General features: G+C 43.6%; 1 protein-coding gene across 1 annotated transcript; it reads right to left on the reverse strand.

The window, feature by feature from the left end:
* Window positions 1-111: 111 nt before the first annotated feature.
* LOC110529369 (ubiquitin thioesterase Zranb1) lies at window positions 112-23,653 on the reverse strand. Its single transcript, XM_021611511.3, has 10 exons — window positions 22,783-23,653; window positions 20,029-21,034; window positions 13,430-13,617; window positions 11,374-11,527; window positions 9,172-9,243; window positions 8,003-8,201; window positions 7,725-7,845; window positions 6,777-6,906; window positions 1,950-2,179; window positions 112-1,673 (listed from the first exon to the last, which is right to left on the reverse strand). The coding sequence occupies exons 2-10, from the start codon at window positions 20,945-20,947 to the stop codon at window positions 1,455-1,457; spliced, it is 2,232 nt and encodes a 743-aa protein (XP_021467186.3). The 5' UTR covers window positions 20,948-21,034; window positions 22,783-23,653; the 3' UTR covers window positions 112-1,454.
* Between the last annotated feature and the right edge of the window lie 695 nt (window positions 23,654-24,348).

The raw sequence follows: 24,348 nt of genomic DNA on the forward strand, positions 1-24,348 counted from the left end.
AATTTAGGATGGTCTCCTTTGACAAAGTGTAGACTTTCTATAACCAGGTGCATCAAATTGTAGTCAATTCATACACCACATCACAGAGTTGACGTTTTAGAGACTTCATAATTGGACATTAAAAAGGTTTTCCTTTATTTTTCCTGTCCGTGCCACACACGCTAAAGCGAGGTCAGGCTTTTACCTAAATCCACAAACCATCATAGTCAGATCTGCAACTATTGCATAAATACAAAGCAACATACAGGTGATGCTCAAAATGTGTATAACTAGATTGTAATACACCAAAATAAAAGTTACAGTACTCAACGGCAAGGAAACCCAACAGAAACTTCCTTCACTGCTAAAGCATGATTTTACAACTTTGGTTTATGTGCAGTCTCTCACAAAGACCTTAAACTCAATTCAAGATGTTCACATATACATTAGAGAAAAATAAAACACAGGTACCATGGGTTAAACTTGACAGGGAGGAATAATATGAGAATATGACAAGAAACTGGTGCGTTTCTGGTTTAATGTTGACTTTGAATGTCTTACTCTCTCCTCCCAAAAATCACCAACCATTCAAATGAGATACTGAATCACACGAGAACTGAAGTCAACTTTTACAGATGGTTGTTATTTTCCTCACCGCAAAAATGTTAGTGCAGCCTAAAAAATATTTTTTAAATAATAAATGAAAGAAAAATACAGAGAATCAAAGCTCTCCTTAGCTCAAAAGCTCCCAAACAAATACACATGTAAAATTGGTTTGGAGATTAAATTAAAAACAAGACATTTCATTTCAGCCAGTCGGAAAAAAAGGTAAACTAAACATCCATGTGTATGATCTGTCTCCTAAACCTTAGTGACTTTGAACTGCCATTTCAAAGATTAATAAATTACCTTTATTCAAGCAGTTATATTCATATAGAAATGTCTTTCAATAAATGTGCAGTGCTTAGTATTAAGAATTAAGTTCATATTACACAATCGAGCCAGTTCTCCATTGGGTCCCATGACTCAAAGATATGTTGGCTTAGTCACTGCCCATCAAAAAAAACAAGCCAACTATTTCAACTGGAAAAACAACAGTAAGTGTGCTTCGTCAGTGCCCATAATGAACAGAAAGATGTTTGAATCGATGCTGGTATATTTCCTTATACTTCTTTTTTTAAACAACCACATGCATTTACACTTTTGGATAAAGATTTTACATTAGAAAATCAATAAAGATAAATAGCATTAGTATACTATAATCCTTTATTTCCCATCATCCCCAGGTCTTTTTGCAGCAGTGGACCATTTCTTCTGTCAGTCTAAGATATTCGTATGTGTCCTCTGCCAGGGTGCGGTGAGGCTCAGGATTCCCTCCCCTTTCAGTTTGTCCGTGTCAGGAAAGGGGGGAAAAAAAAAAAAAAAAAAACGAGGCTGGACCCCTGCCTCTGGGGATCCCGCCTATACCCGATTTGTCACTCATCCTCCTCCTCCTCCTCTTCCTCGCCGTCGGAGAGCGAGGCGCAGGGGCGGATCTGTCGGTAGCCGTCCAGCCACTTCTCCACCATCTGTGTGACCAGGGGGTGGTTCCGCCTGCGGGAGCTCTTCTGCATGGCCACCAGCACTCCGCCCTCCGTCACGCAGCAGTCCAACCACTCTCTCAGCAGCTTCTCCTGCTGCTCTTCATTACCCATCTGACACAGACAGACACACACAATCTACCATGAGACTATATCTCTTCAGTTACCTTTACAGGATGCTCTCATACTGAGAAAATTACATTTCACAATCCAGCCACTTCACGAGAACAGCAAAAGACTCCTACTAAACATACATTTTGCACTATAGTCACTAAGCAGAGGGTATAATAGAACTACGTAATCAACATGACTAGTAGAATCAGACTAAATTCTTAAAGCAGCCAGTCAGAGGACCATATTCATAATACCACAGCGGGAGCTCCCTCCTACCTCCTGTGCTGAGAGGAAGTGGATGTGGAGCAATTTTCTCTCGCTGTCCACCAGCGGTAGGAAGGTGACGGTGACGTCGTCGTCTGTGTTGAGGTTGGCGCCTGCACCCCGATTGTCGAAGCCGTCGTTCTCCATGGCCACCAGTGCAGAGAAGTGGCCACGCGTGTAGCCCAGCGCAATGGGACTCTTCCAACAGAAACTCTGCTCCCACAACAGGGGCAAGTACACACCTGGAGAGAGAAAGGGAGGTCATCAAAAAGACCCAAAAGGGACAGAAAAGGGGCCTCCCGGGTGGCACAGTGGTTAAGCTGTGCCACCAGAGACCGGGTGCGCTAACCAAGGTTGCCAGGTGCACGGTGTTTCCTCCGACACATTGGTGCGGCTGGCTTCCGGTTTGGATGGCGCTGTGTTAAGAAGCAGTGCGGCTTGGTTGAGTTGTGTATCGGAGGACGCATGACTTTCAACCTTCGTTTCTCCCGAGCCCGTACGGGAGTTGTAGCGGGCTCAGGACAGAAAAGGAGAAAACAAACCAAAAATGACCAGACCCAAAAGAAAAGGAACATGTATTGCGCAACAGTTTCCCAAACACAATGGACACTTTTTCCCTTGGATTATTCAGTCAGCCTCCTAACCCACCATACAGCCTGTGCAAGTAAACGCAACTGAAACCACAGTTCAAGCGTCTAGAACAGTTGCTATCCCTCTCTGTGCAACAGTCTGCCATTGTGTTTTTAAATAGCTTTCTCCTTCCCACCCTCCATGGACGCCCATCAGTCGCACCTTAACACAAACGGTAGCCTATATCATTCCTCTATTAGCATGACATTACCACAGGCAGACAATCGTTAGAGAGCTTACATTATGGCTGCAGCCGCTGCACGGGCTCCGCAGGAAAACTCAAGCCAGACTGTTTTTACTAGGGTACACAGACGTGGACCCCGCCCTCAGCCCTTATTGGGCACCTGCTTCACACTAACACTCCTTCTCCTGACGGCTAACATATGTTGAGAGAGATTCTAAAACTATGTACAGCGTGATCCATTCTTCTGCACCACTGCATAGTTAGGAAGTGGGGTTGGGGTAGGATTATTTTTGGCAGAATTGTTTGACTCATTTTTGAGAGTCACATGAATGCTGTATCAGCATTGGAACAATCATGTTGAACAATTGTAACTCCCTCTTCCCCTTACTAATCAACCTGGACTGAATATATTACGGAAAACATGCATTCTTCTGTCATGTACATTAGGGAATCTTGTCAGGGACTTCGGTCATGCAATGCTACGGATCATGCCATGGCAATGACGGTTTCTAATCAAGTGTCAACTCCCTCAAATTTAGCATAAAATTAGGGCTAGTTGGGAACAGATTTTATGTCCCAATAACATGTTATTGGGTTTATGAACTGATATACCAAACGATTAATGCATCAATTTGGTCTTCTCAATTTAAAACTATAATAATACAAATATAATATATAACATTCTCGCAACACAAAAAGTATGCTCAATGCATGGGGCATTGGACAGTCAGGCCCATGAAGACTGCAATGAAGAAACAATGGGAAATAGGACTATTTATTTTTAGGGGAATCTTGATAGAAATTGAAGAGAAGTTTAAGACCCTCATAAGATATCACAGTAAAATTGAAGGATGACTTGGAAAAATGAATAGTAATATCCTGGGAAAGATGGGATAGTGGGGTTCACACAAAACATAATACAGAACATTAATAGACAAGAACACCGTATACATTTGCTTGCTTCCATTCAGCCACAAGAGCATTAGTGAGGTCGGGCATTGTCATTCTGAAACAGGAAAGGGCCTTCCCCAAACTGTTGCAACAAAGTTGTCTAGAATGTCATTGTATGCTGTAGCGTTAACATTTCCCGTCACTGGAACTAAAGGGCCCAGCACGAACCATCAGTAAACAGGCCCAGACCATTATTTTTCCACCAAACTTTACTGTTGGCACTATGCTTTTGGGCAAGTAGCGTTCTCCTGGCATCCGTCGAACTACCAGATGGTGTAATGTGATTTATCACTCCAGAGAAGTCATTTCCACTTCTCCAGAGTCTAATGGCGGCGAGCTTTACACCACTCCAGCCGACGCTTGGCATTGCACATAGTGATCTTAGGCTTGTGTGGCTGCTCGGCCATGGAAACCCATTTCATGAAACTCCCTGCGAACAGTTCTTGCATGGCTGTGTGCTCAATTTTACACACCTGTCAGTCAGCAAGGGGTGTGGCTGAAATAGCCGAGTCAACTAATTTGAAGAGGTGTCCACCTATTGACGTTGCTTCCAGAGGCAGTTTGGAACATGGTAGTGAGTGTTGCAACCGAGGACAGATGACTGTCACGCGCTTCAGCAATCGGCGGTCCTGTTCTGTGAGCTTGTGTGCCCTACTTCCCGGCTGAGCCATTGTTGTTCCTAGATGTTTCCACTTCACAATAACAGCACTTACAGTTGACAGGGCAGCTCTAGCATGGCAGAAATTTGACAAATTGACTTGTTGGAAAGGTGGCATCCTATTACAGTGCCACATTGAAAGTCACCGAGTTCTTCAGTAAGGCTAACAACGTTTGTCTATGGAGAATACATGGCTGTGTGCTCTACTTTTTACACCTGTCAGCAAGCAGTGTCGCTGGAATAGCTAAATACACAGATTTAAAAAGGTGTCCACGAGGCCTCCCGGGTGGCGCAGTGGTTGTACTGCAGCGCCAGCTGTGCCATCAGAGTTCCTGGGTTCGCGCCCAGGCTCTGTCGTAACCGGCCGCGACCGGGAGGTCCGTGGGGCGACGCACAATTGGCCCAGCGTCGCCCGGGTTAGGGAGGGCTTGGTCGGTAGGGCTGTCTCATCGCGCACCAGCAACTCCTGTGGCGGGCTGGGCGCAGTGTGCGCTAGCCAAGGTGGCCAGGTGCACGGTGTTTCCTCCGGCGCATTGGTGCGGCTGGCTTCCGGGTTGGATGCGTGCTGTGTTAAGAAGCAGTGCGGCTTGGTTGGGTTGTGTATCGGAGGACGCATGACTTTCAACCTTCGTCTCTCCCGAGCCCGTACGGGAGTTGTAGCGATGAGACAAGATAGTAGCTACCACGTAGCTACCATTGGATACCACGAAATTGGGGAGAAAAAAGGGGTAAAAATTCAAAAAATAATTTTTTTTTTTTTTTTTTTTTAAAAGGTGTCCACATACTTTTGTGTACACACACAAAAATATAAATGCAACATTTAAAGTGTTTCATGATCCCAGAAATATACATTTCTTAAAAATATGATGCACACATTTGTTTACATCCTTGTTAGTGAGCATTTCTCCTTTCCCAAGATAATCCATAATCCATCATAATCCATTAATCAGAAGCTGATTAAACAGCATGACATTACACAGATGCACCTTGTACTGGGGGCAATAAAAAGGCCACTAAAATGTCCAGTTGTCACACAACAAAATGCCACAGATGTCTCAAGTTGAGGGAGCATGCAATTGGCATGCAATTTTTTTTTTTTTTAAGATTTAACTAGGTAAGTCAGACTGTAGGAATGTCCAGCAGAGCTGTTGCCAGAGAGTTGAGTGTTTATTTCTCTACCATAAGCCCCCTCCAATGTTGTTTTAGAGAATTAGCAAGTACTTCCAACCGGCCTCACAACCGCAGACCACATGTAACCACTCCAGCCCAGGACCTCCACATCCGGGCTTCTTCACCTGCGGGATCTTCTGAGACCAGCCACCTGGACAGCTGATGAAACTGAGGAGTAATAAAGCCCTTTTGTGGGAAAAACAATTCATTCTGATTGGCTGTGCCTGGCTTCCCAGTGGGTGGGCCTATGCCCTTGAAGACCCAGCCAATCAGAATCAGTTTTTCCCCACAAAAGGGCCTGGCTTCAACGCTGCAGATATTTTTTGGTACCCTTTCTCAGATATGTGCCTCAACACAATCCTGTCTCATAGTTCTACAGACAATTCCTTCGACCTCATGGCTTGGTTTTTGCTCTGACATGCACTGTCAACTGTAGTACCTTATATAGACAGGCGTGTGCCTTTCCAAATCATGTTCAATCAATTGAATCTACCACAGGTGGATTCCAATTAAGTTGTAGAAACATCTCAAGGATGATCAATGGAAACAAGATGTGCCTGAGCTCAATTAAGAGTCTTATAGCAAAGGGTCTGAATACTTATGTAAATGTGATATTTATTTTTAATACATTTGCAAAAATGTCTAAAAGCCTGTTTTCGCTTTGTCATTATTGGGTATTGGGTGCAGATTGCTGACAATTTGTATTTAATACCATTTAGAATAAGGCTGTAATGTAACAAAATGTGGAAAAAGTCAAGGGGTCTGAATACTTCCAAAGGTAGTGTGTATGTGTGAAATATATATATATATATATAAAAAAAGGAGCCGAAATTATACAAATAATGTTATTCGATAGTCCCCCCCCCCCCCCAAAAAAAAGATCTAGTCCCTACATCCGTGACGCACTGCTGTGATAAATCAAAAACACCTCTGAATACGGAAAATTCACTATTGAATTCACTATTTGAGCAAAATCTGCAAACCCAGTCGAAAAATAGCATCATCCTTGTGCCACGATTCATGTGCTGGGCCTAACTCACATCAAAAGGGCTTGGTCTGATTTAGCAGATATTATCCAAACCGTCAATCTAATTGGACAAGGAGAGATAAATCTACAACACTATTTTTAGAGATTTTGTGCTTGTCAGGATTTAAAGCTTAATACATCAAAGGTTTAAAAAAAAAAAAAATGTTTAAAATCCTCCCAATTTAAGACCGAGGCCAAAGAAAACAGACATCACCTTACCTTGAAAACGGGTGTACCCAAGTGTTTCACCACGGAAACTTTTGTAATACTTCACTCCATAGACGATGATTGGTCTACGAAGAATGTGTGCAAGAACAAAAATATGAGTCTGCTCCAGGCTGGCTCCAGGCTGTAGAGAGAGAAACAACACAAAGAGAGAGGCATGTTAAACTACCTTTGTGGAGTATAGATGCAAAATATACTATTAAGATTTGAGCTATTACTTGTTATTAGGTATTACGCTAGCCTGATTGTACGTACGACCAGCAATATCTTAAGCCAGATTCTTTATTATACACCAAGTATACCAAACATTAAGAACACCTTCCTAATATTGAGTTGTTCAAATACACAATCCATGTATCAATTGACTGTAACCTGTCTCTCCTTCATCTACACTGATTGAAGTGGATTTAATACGTGCCATCAATAAGGGATCATAGCTTTCATCTGGATTCACCTGGTCAGTCATGCCTCGATACAGGTGGATCCTGACCTGTTCACCGGACGTGCTACCTGTCCCAGACCTGCTGTTTTCAACTCTCTAGAGACAGCAGGAGCGGTAGAGATACTCTGAATGATCGGCAATGAAAAGCCAACTGACATTTACTCCAGAGGGGCTGACCTGTTGCACCCTCGACATCCACTGTGATAATTATTTGACCCTTCTGGTCACCTATGAACATCTTGCCCATGTTCTGTTATAATCTCCACCTGGCACAGCCAGAAGAGGACTGGCCACCCCTCATAGTCTGGTTCCTCTAGGTTTCTTCCTAGGGAGTTTTTCCTAGCCACCGTGCTTCTACACCTGCATTGCTTGCTGTTTGGGGTTTTAGGCTGGGTTTCTGTAAGGCACTTTGAAATATCAGCTGATGTAAGAAGGGCTTTATTAATACATTTGATATGAAATGTGTGTGTGTGTGTGTGTGTGTGTGTGTGTGTATATACCTGGCTGGCCAGTGAGAGAATGAAAGCCCAATCTTCCTGCCACTGTTCCTCTCTGAGTGAGAAGTGCAAGCCGAAGCTCTGGGAGTACCACGACTCCCACTCCTTCCAGCGTGTATAGAACCTGCAGACAGAACACACATCAGTGGCCCTGTACCAACTCCCTGTGGTAAAAGGTCAAGTGAGTGTTACCTTTTGCAAAATCATATGATTGTTTATTTATGTAAATCTCATCCTTTCCCCATCCCCAGCCAGCTACACGCCCCAGACCCAGGTCTCACCAGTGGGAGCAGTCATGCAGGCTGTCGTGAAGGGTCTTGCGGAGGACAGAGTCCTTGTCATAGATGCCCCAAGTGGCCTGCAGTACTGAGTCTAACAGGCAGTCCCCGGCCGTGCGGTTCCACAGGGCATACAGCCTGCTGTCCAACCGTGTGCCTAGCTCTATAGACCAGTTGATAATGGGAGACTCCTCCTCCAGCTCTGAGAGAGAGAGAGAGAGAGAGAGAGAAAGCGAGACATGGGGTTATGTGGAAAATGAACCACTATTTGGTTTTACATGCAAACTTTTGTTCCAGCCCAGCACTAATATCCCTGTTCAATGAATCAAGTCAATGAGCATTTGGATTGGGGACCGTTAGTGTAAAGTATAGGGAAGTACAGTGATGGCAAGGAGGACACCATTGGGATGCTGGACTTGCACTATGTATGAAGACAAGGTGCGAATAGAGGGGCCACCTTGATGCTACCGACATGACAGGTGGTGGCACTAGAAAGGTTAGTGCTCTCAGCGATCCATAACTAACCCTAACCATTTTACAACTTTAAATGGTGTGGGGTCCCGGACAGCAAGGAACACACAGGAAAGGAACCCAAAATTATGATATTTTACAGGAAAGGAACCCGGAATTATGATATTTCAAAGAGGGGATCAAGCGTAAGGATAAGTGATACACCTGCCTTCTCAGCTTCATCATAGTAGAGACAGAGATAGGAGAGTATAGAGATGACTTTAGTCACCTTGTTTTACCATACACTGGCGTGTTACCCTTGGGGTGCTGCAAACTCTGAGGAGCTTAACAGGTCATAAGACACCCTAGAGAGAGTAAGCAATCAGTGTGGAACCCATTGATGTTGTTTGTGTCCCTGGAGGAAGTAGTCATTCAGTAAGGGATCAGGGAAATCCTAAAACTCAATTAGCCTGATTAGCACAGACGCAAGCACACACAATAAGGGCAGGCCAACAGACAGGAAGGCAGGGAAGGCACACTGTTGGCAGGCAGGGAACAGACCTGTAATACAACACTATACAGCAGCCTTCTCGTTTAGTAGAGGGGATAGGAAGCTATACAGATGCCCTCCACTGTCGACTATGACAAGGGTCTCGCACATGATTCAGTAAAAGTGGCATTGCGAGTTACTGAAATGTACAGGAAGTCAGTCAAAATTTCACCTTTCTGTACATCTCGGTCCAGCACTTCGTCAAACAGTTTCTCCTGAACTGTTGGGGGCAAGTCCTCAATATCTGTATAGAAAAACAGACAGTGGTATTCAATGGGTTTGAGATACACACAAAGGAGACATGATACAGTTCCAAAAACTTCACAAAAAAGAGGAAGTTAGAGAGCAAGTATTTATTTGACAATAGTGAAATGAAGTTTGGAGCTTGGAGACGAACGCGCATCTGTCTTGACCTGCACACGCCTTAAAAATCAAGCCAAGATGAAGTGATTTGGGTTTAATTCCCTTGAGGTTAGCAGGAGTCAAAGCTGCACTGTAACAAAACTGACAACACTGCAAGCTACAGACACCACATTTGACTGTTTTCTACCCAATGTCAAAACATGTTTTGTTGTGTGTGTGTCCTTTTCTTTCCACACTAGAGCTACTTTGTGTGCTCGGAGAACTTCGCAACAGTAGCGGCTATTCTTCAGCTCAACAAATGAATGCATTGACGTTGTGCAAAAGAACAGCGAGGCTTCTATAGCGGCCGGAAGCCAATGCACGCTCCCCAAATACTCTGCATAACCAGACATCACTGCTTACCAGCCCTGTGGCTCTAATTTTCAACCACAATGTAGGATATATTTCTCAAGGAGGAATTCAACCAAAATAGTTGGAGACTCAACCTTACTTACACTAGCAAAAACTTGGTACATATGAAAATACAATTTTGCAATGCAGGGCTCCAGACTAACTTTTTCCCCTGGTGGCACTGGTTAAGTTGGTGGCACCAGCCTATGATTTGGTTTCACCAAAATGTTGCCACCGTGTCACACAACAGAAACAATTTGCAATCATTTTAGAAAGTCATTCACAGTGCTACTGAGATCACATGATTCAGAAAATAGATGAAAAAATGTAACATGTCCAAATGGGAAAGCATAATTCAATTTAACCTAAACCAGCGATTTTCATTAATTTGGGGTAGACATTTATGCCATTGTTACATTTTACCCTCAATATAGTGCTCCAGAATTTGATTTATTTTGTTCAATAGAGATTCATTTGCATACTAATATCACTTCCATTTAAGGAAGTGAAAACAACTCACTAAGCTAAATATAATAGACTGCTAGTTAGAAATGTAATTGATTTCTCTAACATTCCAGCATACTACCCAATGAAGTCTATAGACCTCAAACTGTCCACACATGCTTTGTGCTCCATATCTCAAAGCAGTACGAGTTACTTTGGTTGTAAAACGGTGCCAAAATGCTCAATGTTGAGAAATAAATGGAAAACCTACAGAAAGTTGAGACCCTGATCTCTTCAACTATCACAACAGTTGCTTTTAGAACTATGCAATTGTGGAAAAAAAGCACCCCTCCAAAAAAATCTCTTCAGCCCAGTGCTTCCCAAACCTTTTCGTCATGCCCCCCCCCCTTTTCTTATGGGGGAACAGAGCGAGACAGATTGACTCCAGTAGATTAACAGGCTTGAGCATACTGCCTGATATTCAGAGAAATATTAGGCCCTTCTCCAATTCTGCAGCCTACTAAAAACCAGACATTACAAGGTTTATAATACTGCCACAGTTGTCTTTCAACTCTTAACATTGAGCACAATATAACCATTAGTAATTATCACTCGCAATATGCGCTTATCGTCACACTTCGGAAAAAATCATTATCTTTATCATTTTTATTTGTGCTTATGAATTGACCATGTTTAAGTTGACTGCACCATTTAATTTGTTCCAAGTTAGCTCACAGATGTGAGGGTTTGTTTATTGGGAGAGAGAAGAGGGAAGAGATCAGGTGGAGCAGCATGCTGCGAGAGTCCATCAAAAGTAATGTTTTTAATCTAAAAAAAATACAATCACAAGATTTAAGTGTGAGTAAGTATTTTTCTCTAGTAGTATAATTAAGCTGTGTTTGTTCATCTTACCCTACCTCTATGGGGGTGGGCGCCCTACAGTTTGGGAAACGCTGCTTCAGCCTACGCTGATACTAGGGAAAGCATTTCACTCAGAAACAACCATACCATTATGCAATTCCTGACCACCAACAAAACATGCATTCTACCATCATAGAAGACAAGAAGCTTTACAGTAGAAGAGCAGCAAAACAGTTACTACCACATAACTATACACAGTAATGAGGCTAAATAAAACTACTGCAGGTAGTGTATAATAGGTCAGAGGGAGGCTGACCTGCTGGCAGGGTGAAGGTGACCAGGTCAGTGAGAAAGTAGCAGGTGAAGTCTCCCTTGCGCTGGTGCAGGGAGGCAGCCACCTCCCGACGGATCTGCTCCGTCAGCTCAGGGCACACCATGGCTGGGATACACTTAGCTGCCTGCTGGGACACCTAGACACAGAACGTGACACAGGAATGATACAACTGTCTCCTACTGCAAATACAACCTAGGGAGCATGAAAGCCACATTTTATTTTTTCACCTTTATTTAACCAGGTAAGCCAGTTGAGAACAAGTTCTCATTTACAACTGCGACCTGGCCAAGATAAAGCAAAGCGGTGCTACAAAACAACAGAGTTACAAACAAACGTACAGTCAATAACACAATAGAAAAATCTATGTACAGTGTGTGCAAATGTAGAAGAGTAGGGAAATAGGCAATAAATAGGCCCTAGATGCAAAAATAATTACAATTTAGCATTAATACTGGAGTGATAGATGTGCAGATGATGACATGCAAGTAGAGATACTGGGGTGCAAAAGAGCAACATAATAATATGGGGATGAGATCGCGTGTGCTATTTACAGATTCACTGGACACAGTCATCGTTAAGCTGCTCTGACAGCTGATGCTTAAAGTTAAAGGGAGATATGGGTCTCCAGCTTCAGTGATTTTTGCAATTCGTTCCAGTCATTGGCAGCTGAGAACTGGTAGCAAAGGCGGCCAAAGGACGTGTTGGCTTTGGGGATGACCAGTGCAATATACATGCTGGAACGCGTGCTACGGGTGGGTGTTGCTATGGTGACCAGTGAACTGAGATAACGCAGGGCTTTACCTAGCATAGACTTATAGATGACCTGGAGCCAGTGGGTTTGGCGACAGATATGTAGTGAGGGCCAGCCAACGAGAGCATAGGTCGCAGTGGTGGGTAGTATATGGGGCTTTGGTGATAAAACGGATGGCACTGTGATAGACTACATCCAATTTGCTGAGTAGAGTGTTGGGGGATATTTTGTAAATGACATCGCCGAAGTCAAGGATCGGTAGGATAGTCAGTTTTACGAGGGTATGTTTGGCAGCATGAGTGAAGGAGGCTTTGTTGCGAAGTAGGAAGCCGATTCTAGATTTATTTTCTGATTGGAGATGCTTAATGTGAGTCTGGAAGGAGAGTTTACAGTCTAACCAGACACCTAGTTATTTGTAGTTGTCCACATATTCTAGGTCAGAACCGTCCAGAGTAGTGATGCTAGTCGGGCGGGAGGGTGAAGGCAGCAATTGGTTGAAGAGCATGCACTTAGTTTTAATAGCGTTTAAAAGCAGTTGGAGGCAATGGAAGGAGTGTTGTATGGCATTGAAGCTCGTCTGGAGGTTAGTTAACACAATGTCCAAAGAAGGGCCATATGTATACAGAATGGTGTCGTCTGCGTAGAGGTGGATCAGGGAATCACCTGCAGCAAGAGCGACATTACTGATGTATACAGAGAAGAGAGTCGGCCTGAGAATTGAACCCTGTTTGAAAAAGCTAGCCTTAGCTTTCCTAACTGACTGAGTATATTGGTTCCTGACTTCCCTGAAAAGTTGCATATCGTGGGAGGCTATTCGATGCTAATGCAGAACGCCACAGGCACACAGATGAAATGTTCAGAGCGTTGCAGAGAGGAATGTAATGAGTAGAACAGACTCAATTGCCTGATTTGAATCCCTGTTCAACACAATCCATTTCTATCTGAAATTTATAGAACAGTGCACCCTTCTGAGCAGGCCCCAGGTAGACCCTGCCCCTTCCCCCTTAAGGGACACATTCCTGCCGGTCCTTCCAAGGCTCACCCCCTTACTAACCCTGGGATAAGAGAGCCTACCGTCAATACAACACATCACACCCACTATGTCCTCAGAGCGCATACGTGGTATCGCCAAAACATTAATGAATATAAAACGAACAACCTGGAGATGGAGTGATTACATACCGGATGATACAAATCGAGCCCAACTGGTACAGTAGAATAAAGACAACAGTTCTTGACCTGTACCATTATGATAATACATTTGCAGAGCCTGTGTATTGTCCTGACCTCAGTGAGGAGCACTGCCAGCATGTCCTGCCTCTGGAAGCGGATGGCCAGGTGTACCAGGGTGAAGCCGTCGTCGAAGGCCGATGACCGGTTGAGGAGACGCACCTCGTCGGACGTCAGCTGCCTGGCGATGTCCCCCCCTGATGACTTATAGGCCTCTACTGCAGCCAGGTCCCCCTCTACCACACCTGCAGAAAGAGGTGTGTGTGTGGGGGGGGGTAGAGAATCAGTGAGCAGGTAAACAGACATGTTAGGTTACATGGTACACAAACTCTAAAATGCTGTTTAAATTTAAAAATAAATAAAAAAGACCATCAAATAGTCATTCATGCAGTTTGTTGGACAAGGTGGAAATTCTTATTTAGTTTACCAAACAAATCATTTGTAGGCTATTCCTTGCCAAAACACAGTTTGTTACAGCCGTATTCTAAAATGTATTAAAAATCTACACACAATACCCCATAATGACAAAGCGAAAACAAGTTTGGCTATTTTTGCAAATGTATTTAAAAAAAATTCTAAACAGGAATACCTTTTTTTACATAAGTACTCAGACCCTATGCTATGAGACTCGAAATTGAGCTCAGGTCCATCCTGTTTCCATTGATCATCCTTGAGATGTTTCTACAACTTGATTGGAGTCCACCTGTGGTAAATTCAATTGATTGGACATGATTTGGAATGTGTACCCAGAACTTTCTGCAGCATTAAAAAAGGTCCAAGAGCACAGTGGCCTCCATCATTCTTAAAATGGAATAAGTTTGGAACCACCAAGACGTTCCTAAAGCTGGCCACCCTGCCAAACTGAGCAATCGGGGAAGATGGTCACTGACAGAGTTCCTATGTGGCGATGGGAGAATATTCCAGGACAACCATCACTGCAGCCTTCCACCAAACAGGCCTTTACGGTAGAGCTACCAGACTGAAGCCACTCCTCAGTAAAAGGCACATGTGAGCTCGCTTGGAGTTTGGCAAAAGGCACCTAAAGGACTCTGACTATGAGAAACAAAATTCTCTGGTCTGATGAAACTAAGATTGGCAATCAGGCCAAAGAGTTCAACTGTCACGTCTGGAAAAAACCTGGCACCATCCCTACGCTGAAGGTGGTGGTGGCAACATCATGCTGTGGGGATGATTTTCAGCTTCAGGGACTGGGAGACTAGTCAGGATCGAGGGAAAGATGAAGGCGCAAAGTACAGATATCCTTAATGAAAACCTGCTCCAGAACACTCAGGATCTCAGACTGGGGCGAAGGTTCACCTTCCAACAGGACAACGACCCTAAGCACACAGCCAAGACAACGCAGGAGTGGCTTCGGGACGAGTCTCTGAATGTCCTTGATCGGCCCAGCCAGAACATCTCTGGAGAAACCTGAAAATAGCTGTGCAGCGACGCTCCCCATCCAACCTGACAGCCCTTGAGAGGATCTGCAGAGAAAAATGGGAGAAACTCCCCAAATACAGGTGTGCCAAGCTTGTAGTGTTATACGCTAGAAGACTCAAGGCTGTAAACACTGCCAATGGTGCTCCAACAGAGTAAAGGGTCTGAATACTTATGCAAATGTCATATTTCAGTTAGATTTGCAAACATTTCTAAAAACCTGTTTTTGTTTTGTCATTATGGAATAGTGTGTGTAGAGCAATGAAGAAGAAAAAAACTATTGAATCCATTTTTAGAATAAGGCTGTAACGTAACAAAATGTGGAAAAAGTCAAGGGGTCTTTATACTTTCTGAATGCACTGTAGATACCAGGGTAGTTTTACTACCACTACCGTACTGAAACAAAACCACCACTTGGAAAAAAACACTATAATGTGTTGGGGAAGATCAAAGTAGAGAACATTTCCAGTTCTACTACCAGCCTCCCATCATTTCTGGAATACCCATTTAGCAGTCTCTGGCATATTACACAACATTACTCCCTGGCTAACCATTGTTCTACACTCAAAAAAGGGCCACACAATGCTTTGCAGCATAATCAGGGTGTATGTGTGTGCGAGCGATCGTGCGTGCGTGCATGAGTTTTTCAACTGCAGTAAAAAGTCGAAATATTGAGGAACAAAAGAGGAAAAAGTGAGTAGGAAGAGAAGGAGTGGGAGGACAAACTGTGCCGATTGGAGCTTGTCAGAAAGGAAGAGAGACAGGATCACAACCACTTCTCACAGCAGTCCATTAGTTTGGGTGTGCCTGCCTGCATAGTCAAGAGTAGCACTCACACACCCTTTACCACACATATACAAAACATCAAAGGAAATGGATACAAAAGAGTTGCTCTATACTAGGAAGGGTGGAGAACATTGACAATTATTGAAGACAGAAAATGAATGAACGCTCTGATTTTACCCACAGAACATGGGGGGGAAAGGGCCTATTTAATTCATTTACATCAATAATGTTGCAGCAATCAAGTTAGTCCCAGGTGCAGATCAGTAGGCTTCCACTGCACAAAGAAAACTCCAACAATATTTTCATGACCATCACATTAAAAAGGGGCAAACAGCAGATGCTACACCCATATTTGGACTTTGATATGTTCCCATTAATTCTTGAAGAATATAACTTATAAATGTCTCATGAGCTTTGTTCAACAGTTGAACCCCATCAGAACCCAAAATATAAGCATGTTTTACTCAAAATGTTCGCTACAGTTACATATCGCGCTATTATTTTTGGACGATATCGATATTTGACTCAAAGTAAATAGATTTCAATTTTTCTTACTGTAGGTAGCTATTGCTAGTCGGCTCTACCTACGTCAAAACACTGGTATTTTCCATCCTATAGCCTGTATTCCATATTCTTTTTTAAAAAGTGAGCCAACATGTTTTCAGGACTTCTCTTTCTTGAAACAGGGATCTCTTAGCTTTTTACAGAAACAGGGGCGAGTCAAATTGCTTTGTTATGGTTTCTACTGCTGATTGCTGCTTTAAAACAAACTAACAAAATCTTCACCTGTACAAATCCAATTTTCTAACTCATGAAGATTGTTCACACAGGCCGTTTAAACAAAAACAGTACAAAAGTTTTGATCACACTCCACTGCTTGATTGGTGTAGATAGAAATCACAAGGGTCTTTCCTAGATGGAAAAGGCAGCCGTGAAAGAAGATTCCACAAGATTCTTATGCGGTTGTTAGACCAAGTATTGGTGTTTTGTTTCGTGTCAGATGCGCTCAGGGAGTTGGAACATATCATTTGCGGCATGCATCATAAGCAAAATCATTGTAGCCTTCCCCTAGCTGTGAGAACCATGCTATTCATATTTCTGGATCTTCATCTTATTCTTTCTATTTCAATGGCAGATTCGCAACCGCAATTCACGGAAGGTGCCAAAACTTTGGAGATAAAGTCAAAAGATACTCGTTTCCCCTATCCATCTGTGGTAAAGTTGTCCATACATGCTTATGATAAATCGACGTCCAGCCATAGCCTAGCTGGCTAATCCTTTGAATAAGGTGTTGCAACAACAGTTAACAGTTTGCTAGATAAGGTTAGCATTGCTAGCTAGCTACACTGACAGCCATCAGTGCCCTACTTGTTGTTATTTCTCCATCACCCACAACATTCCCACCCTCAATTCGTGAATATGTATTAGCAGCCTGAGTCATTCTTCAGAGGTGGGAACATTTAAGGACAATTTCTGCTTTAGGACAGGAATCACGTTTAAAATGGGGGCGGCATTGCCCTCTGGTGGGGGCCTTTTTAACATGTTACGTATGCAAGTAATGTTGTTTACAATTTCACCTGTCACATAGCATATAGGCTTAGCACTTCCTTTTCTCCAGTCCTCTCCCATGTGTCCATATCTCCATTTCACAGAGCTGGGAGACACTTATGAGGAAACCAATTTTGATTGAATTTGCATAAATAGTGGAGTCAGTGTGATTGATCCCAGGGCAGCAGAAAGCCAGGGCCCTCAATGGCCTGTCAAGGAAGAAGTGCAGACAGAGGCCCAGATGAACAGTAAGCATCAGCAACAGGCCTGTAGTGTTACTGTAGCTCCCAATTGTTGACAGATTTCCAACTGGCAGCATCAGCAACACATCACAGGTTGTCTGCCATAACAGTAGCTTGTGACAACCAGTGACACATAACAGGCTAGCACTTCAGAATAGAGGTGGCCACACGCCAGCTACAGCACACAATGCCTGTTTTACGACTTCTTTCCACAGTAGCTTCATGGCTAAATTCCTGATAGTATGCATGATATAGCCTAGGGCAGGTAGAGTGTGATGCGGGGCTAGCATTACACTCCCGAAGAAAAGAGATTTGATCTACAGCTGAATGCATACAGTAACTATGGCACAACTGGACCGAGATGTAGGTCAATAGGAAAGCTAATATCTGCAGGGTTTCAGCAGATGTAAGGAGAAGTCTCCAAGTGCATCTTCACCTGCTTAGTGCTTACTTGGAATAGGCCAATCAAAATAAGATGTCAACATAGAAAAGGCCTTTCATGTAGCCTAGACAGATTATCTTCCAAACAGGTTATGGCGTTGATACTTTTGACACCTTGCATGTGCAAGTCTTCACATAATGTAATGTTTTGAAAAGGTTGGGATTATCCAAAGTTCTTCCTGTGAAAACAATTCCTATTCAGTCATATAATAAATCACCAATTATATCACATTTCAGGTTGAGTTGCAGCCAATTCATGTAGCCTAGTTCATGTGCTAGCTAAGCCCAGGGGTATTCAACTCCAGTACTTGAGGGCTGAAGTGTCTCGATGGGTTTTTTCTTCTTTGTTCAATTGATCTACCCACTCACACACTCAAACAAGACTACTATTGTAGCCTCTGTGCATTCACTCCTTTTATCGATTCATTTAGGTGTCAAACAGACGCCCATCCATATGCAAAATGGGACACACACACAGGTTGTCAGGGAAACCCTCCTGAATCATAGGGACCACTTGCAGCCAGCATGGTTTGTTCAGGAAAAAAATGTTAAAACTCAGCTAATAAACCTGCTGTGGCATAAGCCAGTGGGCCGTAAAGCAGACAAGCATTCCCTCAGTCAAGCAGACTGCCCTTAATACAAATGGGCATCTTGTCTTTGTGAGCACACGTCCTAGCTTCTGGAGAGTACAGACAGCATGACTAAAACTGCTCCTGCATATGCAATTTTTAGAGGGTACTTCCCACAAAGCATTGTTAATGACACCATGTTACAGACTTAGCTTTGTTTTAAATAAACATTCAAAGGCCTAGCCTGCAAAATTATATGACAGATTTTACTGAAAAAAAGTGGCACTTGCAGTTTCCAATAAGGATCATTGTGAAAAATACTACCTGGTAACTAATGTAGGCTCGTTTGTGATTCATGACGTCCAGCTTGTTTAAACAACTAAACCTGAATACAAAAAAAACATGTAACGCTACACCAGTAGAGTGTACGTAACAGGGCTCCAGGCTGCGAACAGAAAGCTGAAGGTCATCTTCCATGTGAATGCCTGTTTATTTTTGACTTATGCACCAGTCAGATATTTTAAGTGCAGGGCCTGCAGGCTACTAGGCTGTCTAGAGCCACACGCTGCGGCCACTGTTTACCAGCCCCTGGGACTGAAAGGCAGGGTGTGTGTGTGTCTGTTGACAGTGAGGGTTCCCCTGCAGTACACACAGGACATGCTTAGCTTCCCCGTCACAGTAATAAGTTGGGTACCTCAGACACTGGAAAGAATACTTTGCTATGGGGAGTAATTTGTATCAGCAGACAAACTGACTGGGAGGGGCAACTCCACTATAAACAGTAGGGAGGAAGCTAGCTATCCCATGGAATCCTGTCTGAAATGTAGTCCAGACAGCAGCAGTGGAATCCACTCAGTCACCATTATGAGGCTTGCCTTCACTAACTTCAAGGGGCAGTGTGGCTGTCTGGACTAGCCCTTGATTCAAAGCTTCAAGGGACACCCTCTGAAAGGGAGAGCCGAGTATCCTCGTCACTCACACAGACTACCTAGACTGTGCCTGACAGAGGCTGGGGGATACATATAGTGGTCTCGCACATGCTGTTCAGTCTAGCAAACGGGAATATCTGTCAGCGGGGAGGATGGGAAGTGAACCTTTAGCCTCTGGCCAAGTGCTTACCTGACTACACTGCATTAACCAATGGTTGTGTGCCATGTCAGACTGTAGTCGAGAACCAGATTCCTATATCATATTATGCAGCTAGCTGATATGGTAAATACCTATCCAGGCGTTGCAAGATCTGGTATGCGTCTGCACTGTAGTCGGACAGGAATTCAACCTCTAGCTTCAGTCAACACAGCACAGCAGTTCCCAACTGTTCATCCATCCATCCACCCACTCAGCTTGCACAGGCTGCTGCTGCTCACAGCGTGAGTAGTGAAGCAGTTACATCGCTGCATAAAATGTACAATATAACACTTAACTGCTTTCCAAGACTTGCAGCCTTAATTGTTGCTCAGTGGCAACAGAGATAATATTTTTATTCCACCCAAGATAGAGAACTCCCATTTAACAACAGAAGTACCTAAATACAGGGGAGGTATTTCAACCATAATGAGCATCTCATTCACCACAGCTGGGAATACAGAGAACCTTGATTTCTTTGCATCCACTGACACACACACCGACTCACCTGCACAGGCATTGAGAAACAACCAGTCAGTTCTCCTCATCCTGTTCTTTATCTGTTTGAGCCTTTTAAAGTCCACCTGCTGCTCCTCTATGCTCCCCACTCCGGCTCCCGAAGCCAGTTCGATCCTCTGAAAGTCCATTTTAACCTCCGCCTCCCGCTTGGAGGTGGGTGGGGACCTCCTCTGGCCGCCACTGCACCCCACTACTCCACCGCCGCCCCCTCCCAAACCCCCCCTCCTGTTGTCCCTGTCCTGCTCATTGAGTATGGAGGGTGGTAGGCTCTCTGGCTCAGAGGCCAGTTCGATAGGTTCTGTCAGGCTATTGGGCCTAGGGTGGTCACACACTACACATTTGCACGCATTGGGCCAGTTTGCATAAGTGCAGGCGGCACAGGTCCAGTGCTGGGCGCGGGTGTTGAGGCGGTTGCGGTCGTTATACTCCTCGCAGGGGTCGGTAGGGGTAGAGGGGGGCGCGGTCCGGCATCCTGAGCCTGAGGTCTGGGGTGATTCGGTGGGGCTGCATGGCTGCTGTGCCAGTCCATGGTGGTGCTGCTCCTGCCGATGTCGCTGGCACAGACACTGGGTGCAGCGGATGGCACGGGGCCAATTTAGGTAGGTGCAAATGTGGCATGACCACTTGCTGGAGGGGGTCTCGGGGGTGTCTGCAATGCGGACACGGGGACGGGCGCTGGAGTCTGGGCAGATTAGGAGGCTAGAGCCTCCCTTGGGCGGGCTGTTACTCAGGCTTGGGGGTTCCCACTGGCGGCTGGTATCCAGGCCGGGGCTGCTCCGGAAGGGCTCCTCAGTGATGATGGCGCCCCCGCTGGGCCTCTGGGCGCGGCACATGGTGCACTTGATGGCCGAGGGCCAGTTCTCAAACGTGCAGTACTCACAGGCCCACTTGGTACCCAGCTCGGTCATTGTCGCTCCAACGCTGGGAGAGGCTGCCGCTGGGAGGGGCTCAGCACCACAGCTCCACTCAAGGAGATCACACAGGCAAGCAGGATGCTAGGGAAACAGAAACACAGGAAATGTTGAGGAGGAGGAGCTATAGTGGTCTTTGATGATCACAGACAGACTGCACTGTCATCATGCAGAGACACAGAGAATTAAGATCACAGATAGAACGAACACATTTTGACTTTAATTGATGTCATGTTTTAAAGGAAATGTTTTCATAATTAAAAACATGAACATCATTAGTTAGTCTAGCTAAGCCTATCCTATTATTACATATAGCCTATTACATAAAGTAACAGACCTGATGTTAGAGACCTCAACTTTTAGACACAAAAACAAAGAAAGCTAAATTAACACTTGTTTTTCACCACTTCTGGATCATTGTTGAACACTGTCAAACAGGATAAGCATGACATGATAAACAGCCTTGGCATTTATATCAATCCTACTCAAACAGCTACAAGGATGTGTGCTCTTGACCTGGTACTAATTCTCAGTGCAGTTAATCAAAGCCTGAGGCTCAGTGCAGCTGAACTCACAGAGCAAGGTGCCAAGAGCAGCAGGCCGCAACCCAATCTTGACTTGCCTCTATGACTTAAAACAGACACCTAAACATATCCAGTGACACAGAGAAAATGTGCCAGACAACAGTGCTGTGTTACCTGGCAGATGAAACCAAACACCAGGCAACACTAAAACTTGTAGCATTATTACTTTTAATGCAGTTAAGAAGTTTCCCCCCAAAGCTCTGACCTAGGCCCGTAAGGTTTTTATTTGGTTAAACTAAAAGGTTTTAAATAGGGGCGAGATAGGTTGGTCCTAGATCAGCACAAAACAGTCTACTCTGCACTCTCTCTGTGAAGTACTCAAACGGTTTTAAATATTCCTCGACATAAACAAACACCTTGCAAAGTGCATATAGAGGAATGATTGCAATTACTCAAGCAATTTAGACATATGTTAGCTATTATCACAACACTACTCCCTGACTTGTTGCAGCGCACATTTCAAGAGGCTGCAGATCTAGGTTTAGAACTACATTTTAAAGTTGAAACCACCAGTCTACAGCCTGGATTGGTACCTGATTGGTTTCAAACAACTCGGTGCATTGAGTCTACTTAGCCATTTAAACTGATCAATGTAACAAGACAACTAGATAACGGTAGCTAGTTTTGCTACCGCATATTGCGTTGGGCGTGCCTACGTCAATGTGCCATACTAGTAATGTTAGCTAGTTAGTGTCACTAGAAGGGAGAGTGTGGTCAATACGATATCGGTCACATAGCTAGTTATCTAACTAGCAAGCTGCCATGGCATCTGTTACAACTAGCTAGATAGCTAACGTAGTTAACTAGGTTTCCACCGCTACCTCAGTTAACTACTGTACTTAGCAAGTTAGTTAACTAACCAGTAGTACATTTGCCATTTACTTTCGTAGTAACGGACTATTACACCAATGAGTAGAGCAGACGACTCTATAAGTGTGTCAATATGCTCTGCAAAAATCAACACATTCGTGAAAAACAAGATTCCTCAACACACAATGTTGTGCCCGTTAGCTTCGCTAGGGGCTACAGTATTTGTCGAAATTCTAGTTAGCGAACAGTAGCCAACTAACGCGTTAACGTTGGTAAATATGAAAATAATCTAGTTAAAGTTACCTATTCAATTCATGATGAATTGCTAAAGGTAACGTTATTGTTTACAGCTTCGTTTCTAAACAATATATCATACAAAAGTGGTGACAACTGTGACATGCTAACTACATAACAGTTTGAACATGGGCGTCTGTTTACCTTTTCCTGTGTTGACACTCCTCATTCAAGCACAACCAAACCGTTCTCGAGCTTGTCCCCGGTTCTATCCACTCGAGCCTTCCCAAAGAAACCCAATCCGTATGTCCCGAAGTCAATCTTTTATTTGGTCAGAAGCCTCATATTTACCTTTCCGTGCTCCGTTTTGCGGTGCTTCGAGACCTATACAATTGTACAACAACCCCCCCGTCCCTCCCCCCGTCCCTTTGCCGTCTCTCCGGGGCTTTAAATCATTTTAATCCCCATTTCCAACAACCGTTCTGTTGGTATTTAATGGCGGCGTAGGGGAAGCTGGAAAATACAAAAAAATACACTCCAGAGAGAAGCAGGAGAATTTACCACCTGGATCCAACAGCCAAGCTGATTGGATAGTTTGTCTGTTTTCCTCCTGTTGGCCTATGAGATACGTCTTTCGTTGCCAATAGTTAAAAAGCTTGATCACAGCGGTCTCCAATGTCAAAATATGAAACAGTCATTCATTTTCACCGTTTTTGCTGACATTATGAACAACGGACTATTATTACATTACACTCCATTCCCGGAGCCACCATTGCGTTTGTTTCATGTCTGTATCTCAGCTGTATACCTTTAAGGGACATTAGGATGATGTCATCTTTTTGAAAAAAATATACTGCAGCAGTCTGCAGTAAAGGACAGCTTGTGGTTGTGGTTATTGAAAAAGTAATCGATGGAAGTTCTAGAGCACTATCAAAATACCATTCACGACTCTGCCAACGGCAGAATGTGACCCTGGCTTAAACCTATTTGAAACATTAGCATATGCAGAACAATAAATACATCTGTCAAATTTTGCATCGATCATGCGAGTTAATTTACATGAACGTCCCACCCACTTCCCAATTACGTCACAGAAGAAGACTCCGCAATGCTTGTTCACGGGCGCCGGACAAATGTTCTCTGCCACTATGCAGATTAGATAGGAAATTCTCTTGAACAACTTGAAATGACTTTAAAAATAGTTTTGTAGCAATAAATACAATATGGATAAAATATATCTTATGATATATGTTAAAATATCTCTTATGATTTCCTTAAAAAATACATGCAATCTAATATATCAAATGTTCTACTGCTTGAGCTCCTGTTCCTCTTATAGAATATTAGCTCAAAAGTATTGTGGCGCTCCTGCACTTAAATATAAACAGTACTGGCATTGTGTGCTCGATTGTATACATCTGTCAGTAACGGGTATGGTTGAAATAGCAGAATACACTAATTTGAAGGGGTGACCACATTTGTAGATATAATGTAGCACATGATAGACATATTACAACTAATCTCAGCTGTCACTATACGCTATTGTTGTCCATCGAGTTGGAACAATTGACAAGGTACAGTGTTTTAAAAGTAACAGGCCTTTGTGTGGAAACACAATTTAGTGAATTACAAATACTAATTGTGAGACTAAATGACATGGCAGCATATATGTATATTTTATTTGGTTAACAAAACAGGCATGATGTTAAAGTAGGAACTAGGAAGTTATAAAGGTTTTAAAGTTATAGGCAGATCACACACCTTTGTAAA

Source organism: Oncorhynchus mykiss, chromosome 1 (genome assembly GCF_057628025.1).
Source record: "Oncorhynchus mykiss isolate SJ-2025 chromosome 1, ASM5762802v1, whole genome shotgun sequence".
Classification (NCBI taxonomy): domain Eukaryota; kingdom Metazoa; phylum Chordata; class Actinopteri; order Salmoniformes; family Salmonidae; genus Oncorhynchus; species Oncorhynchus mykiss.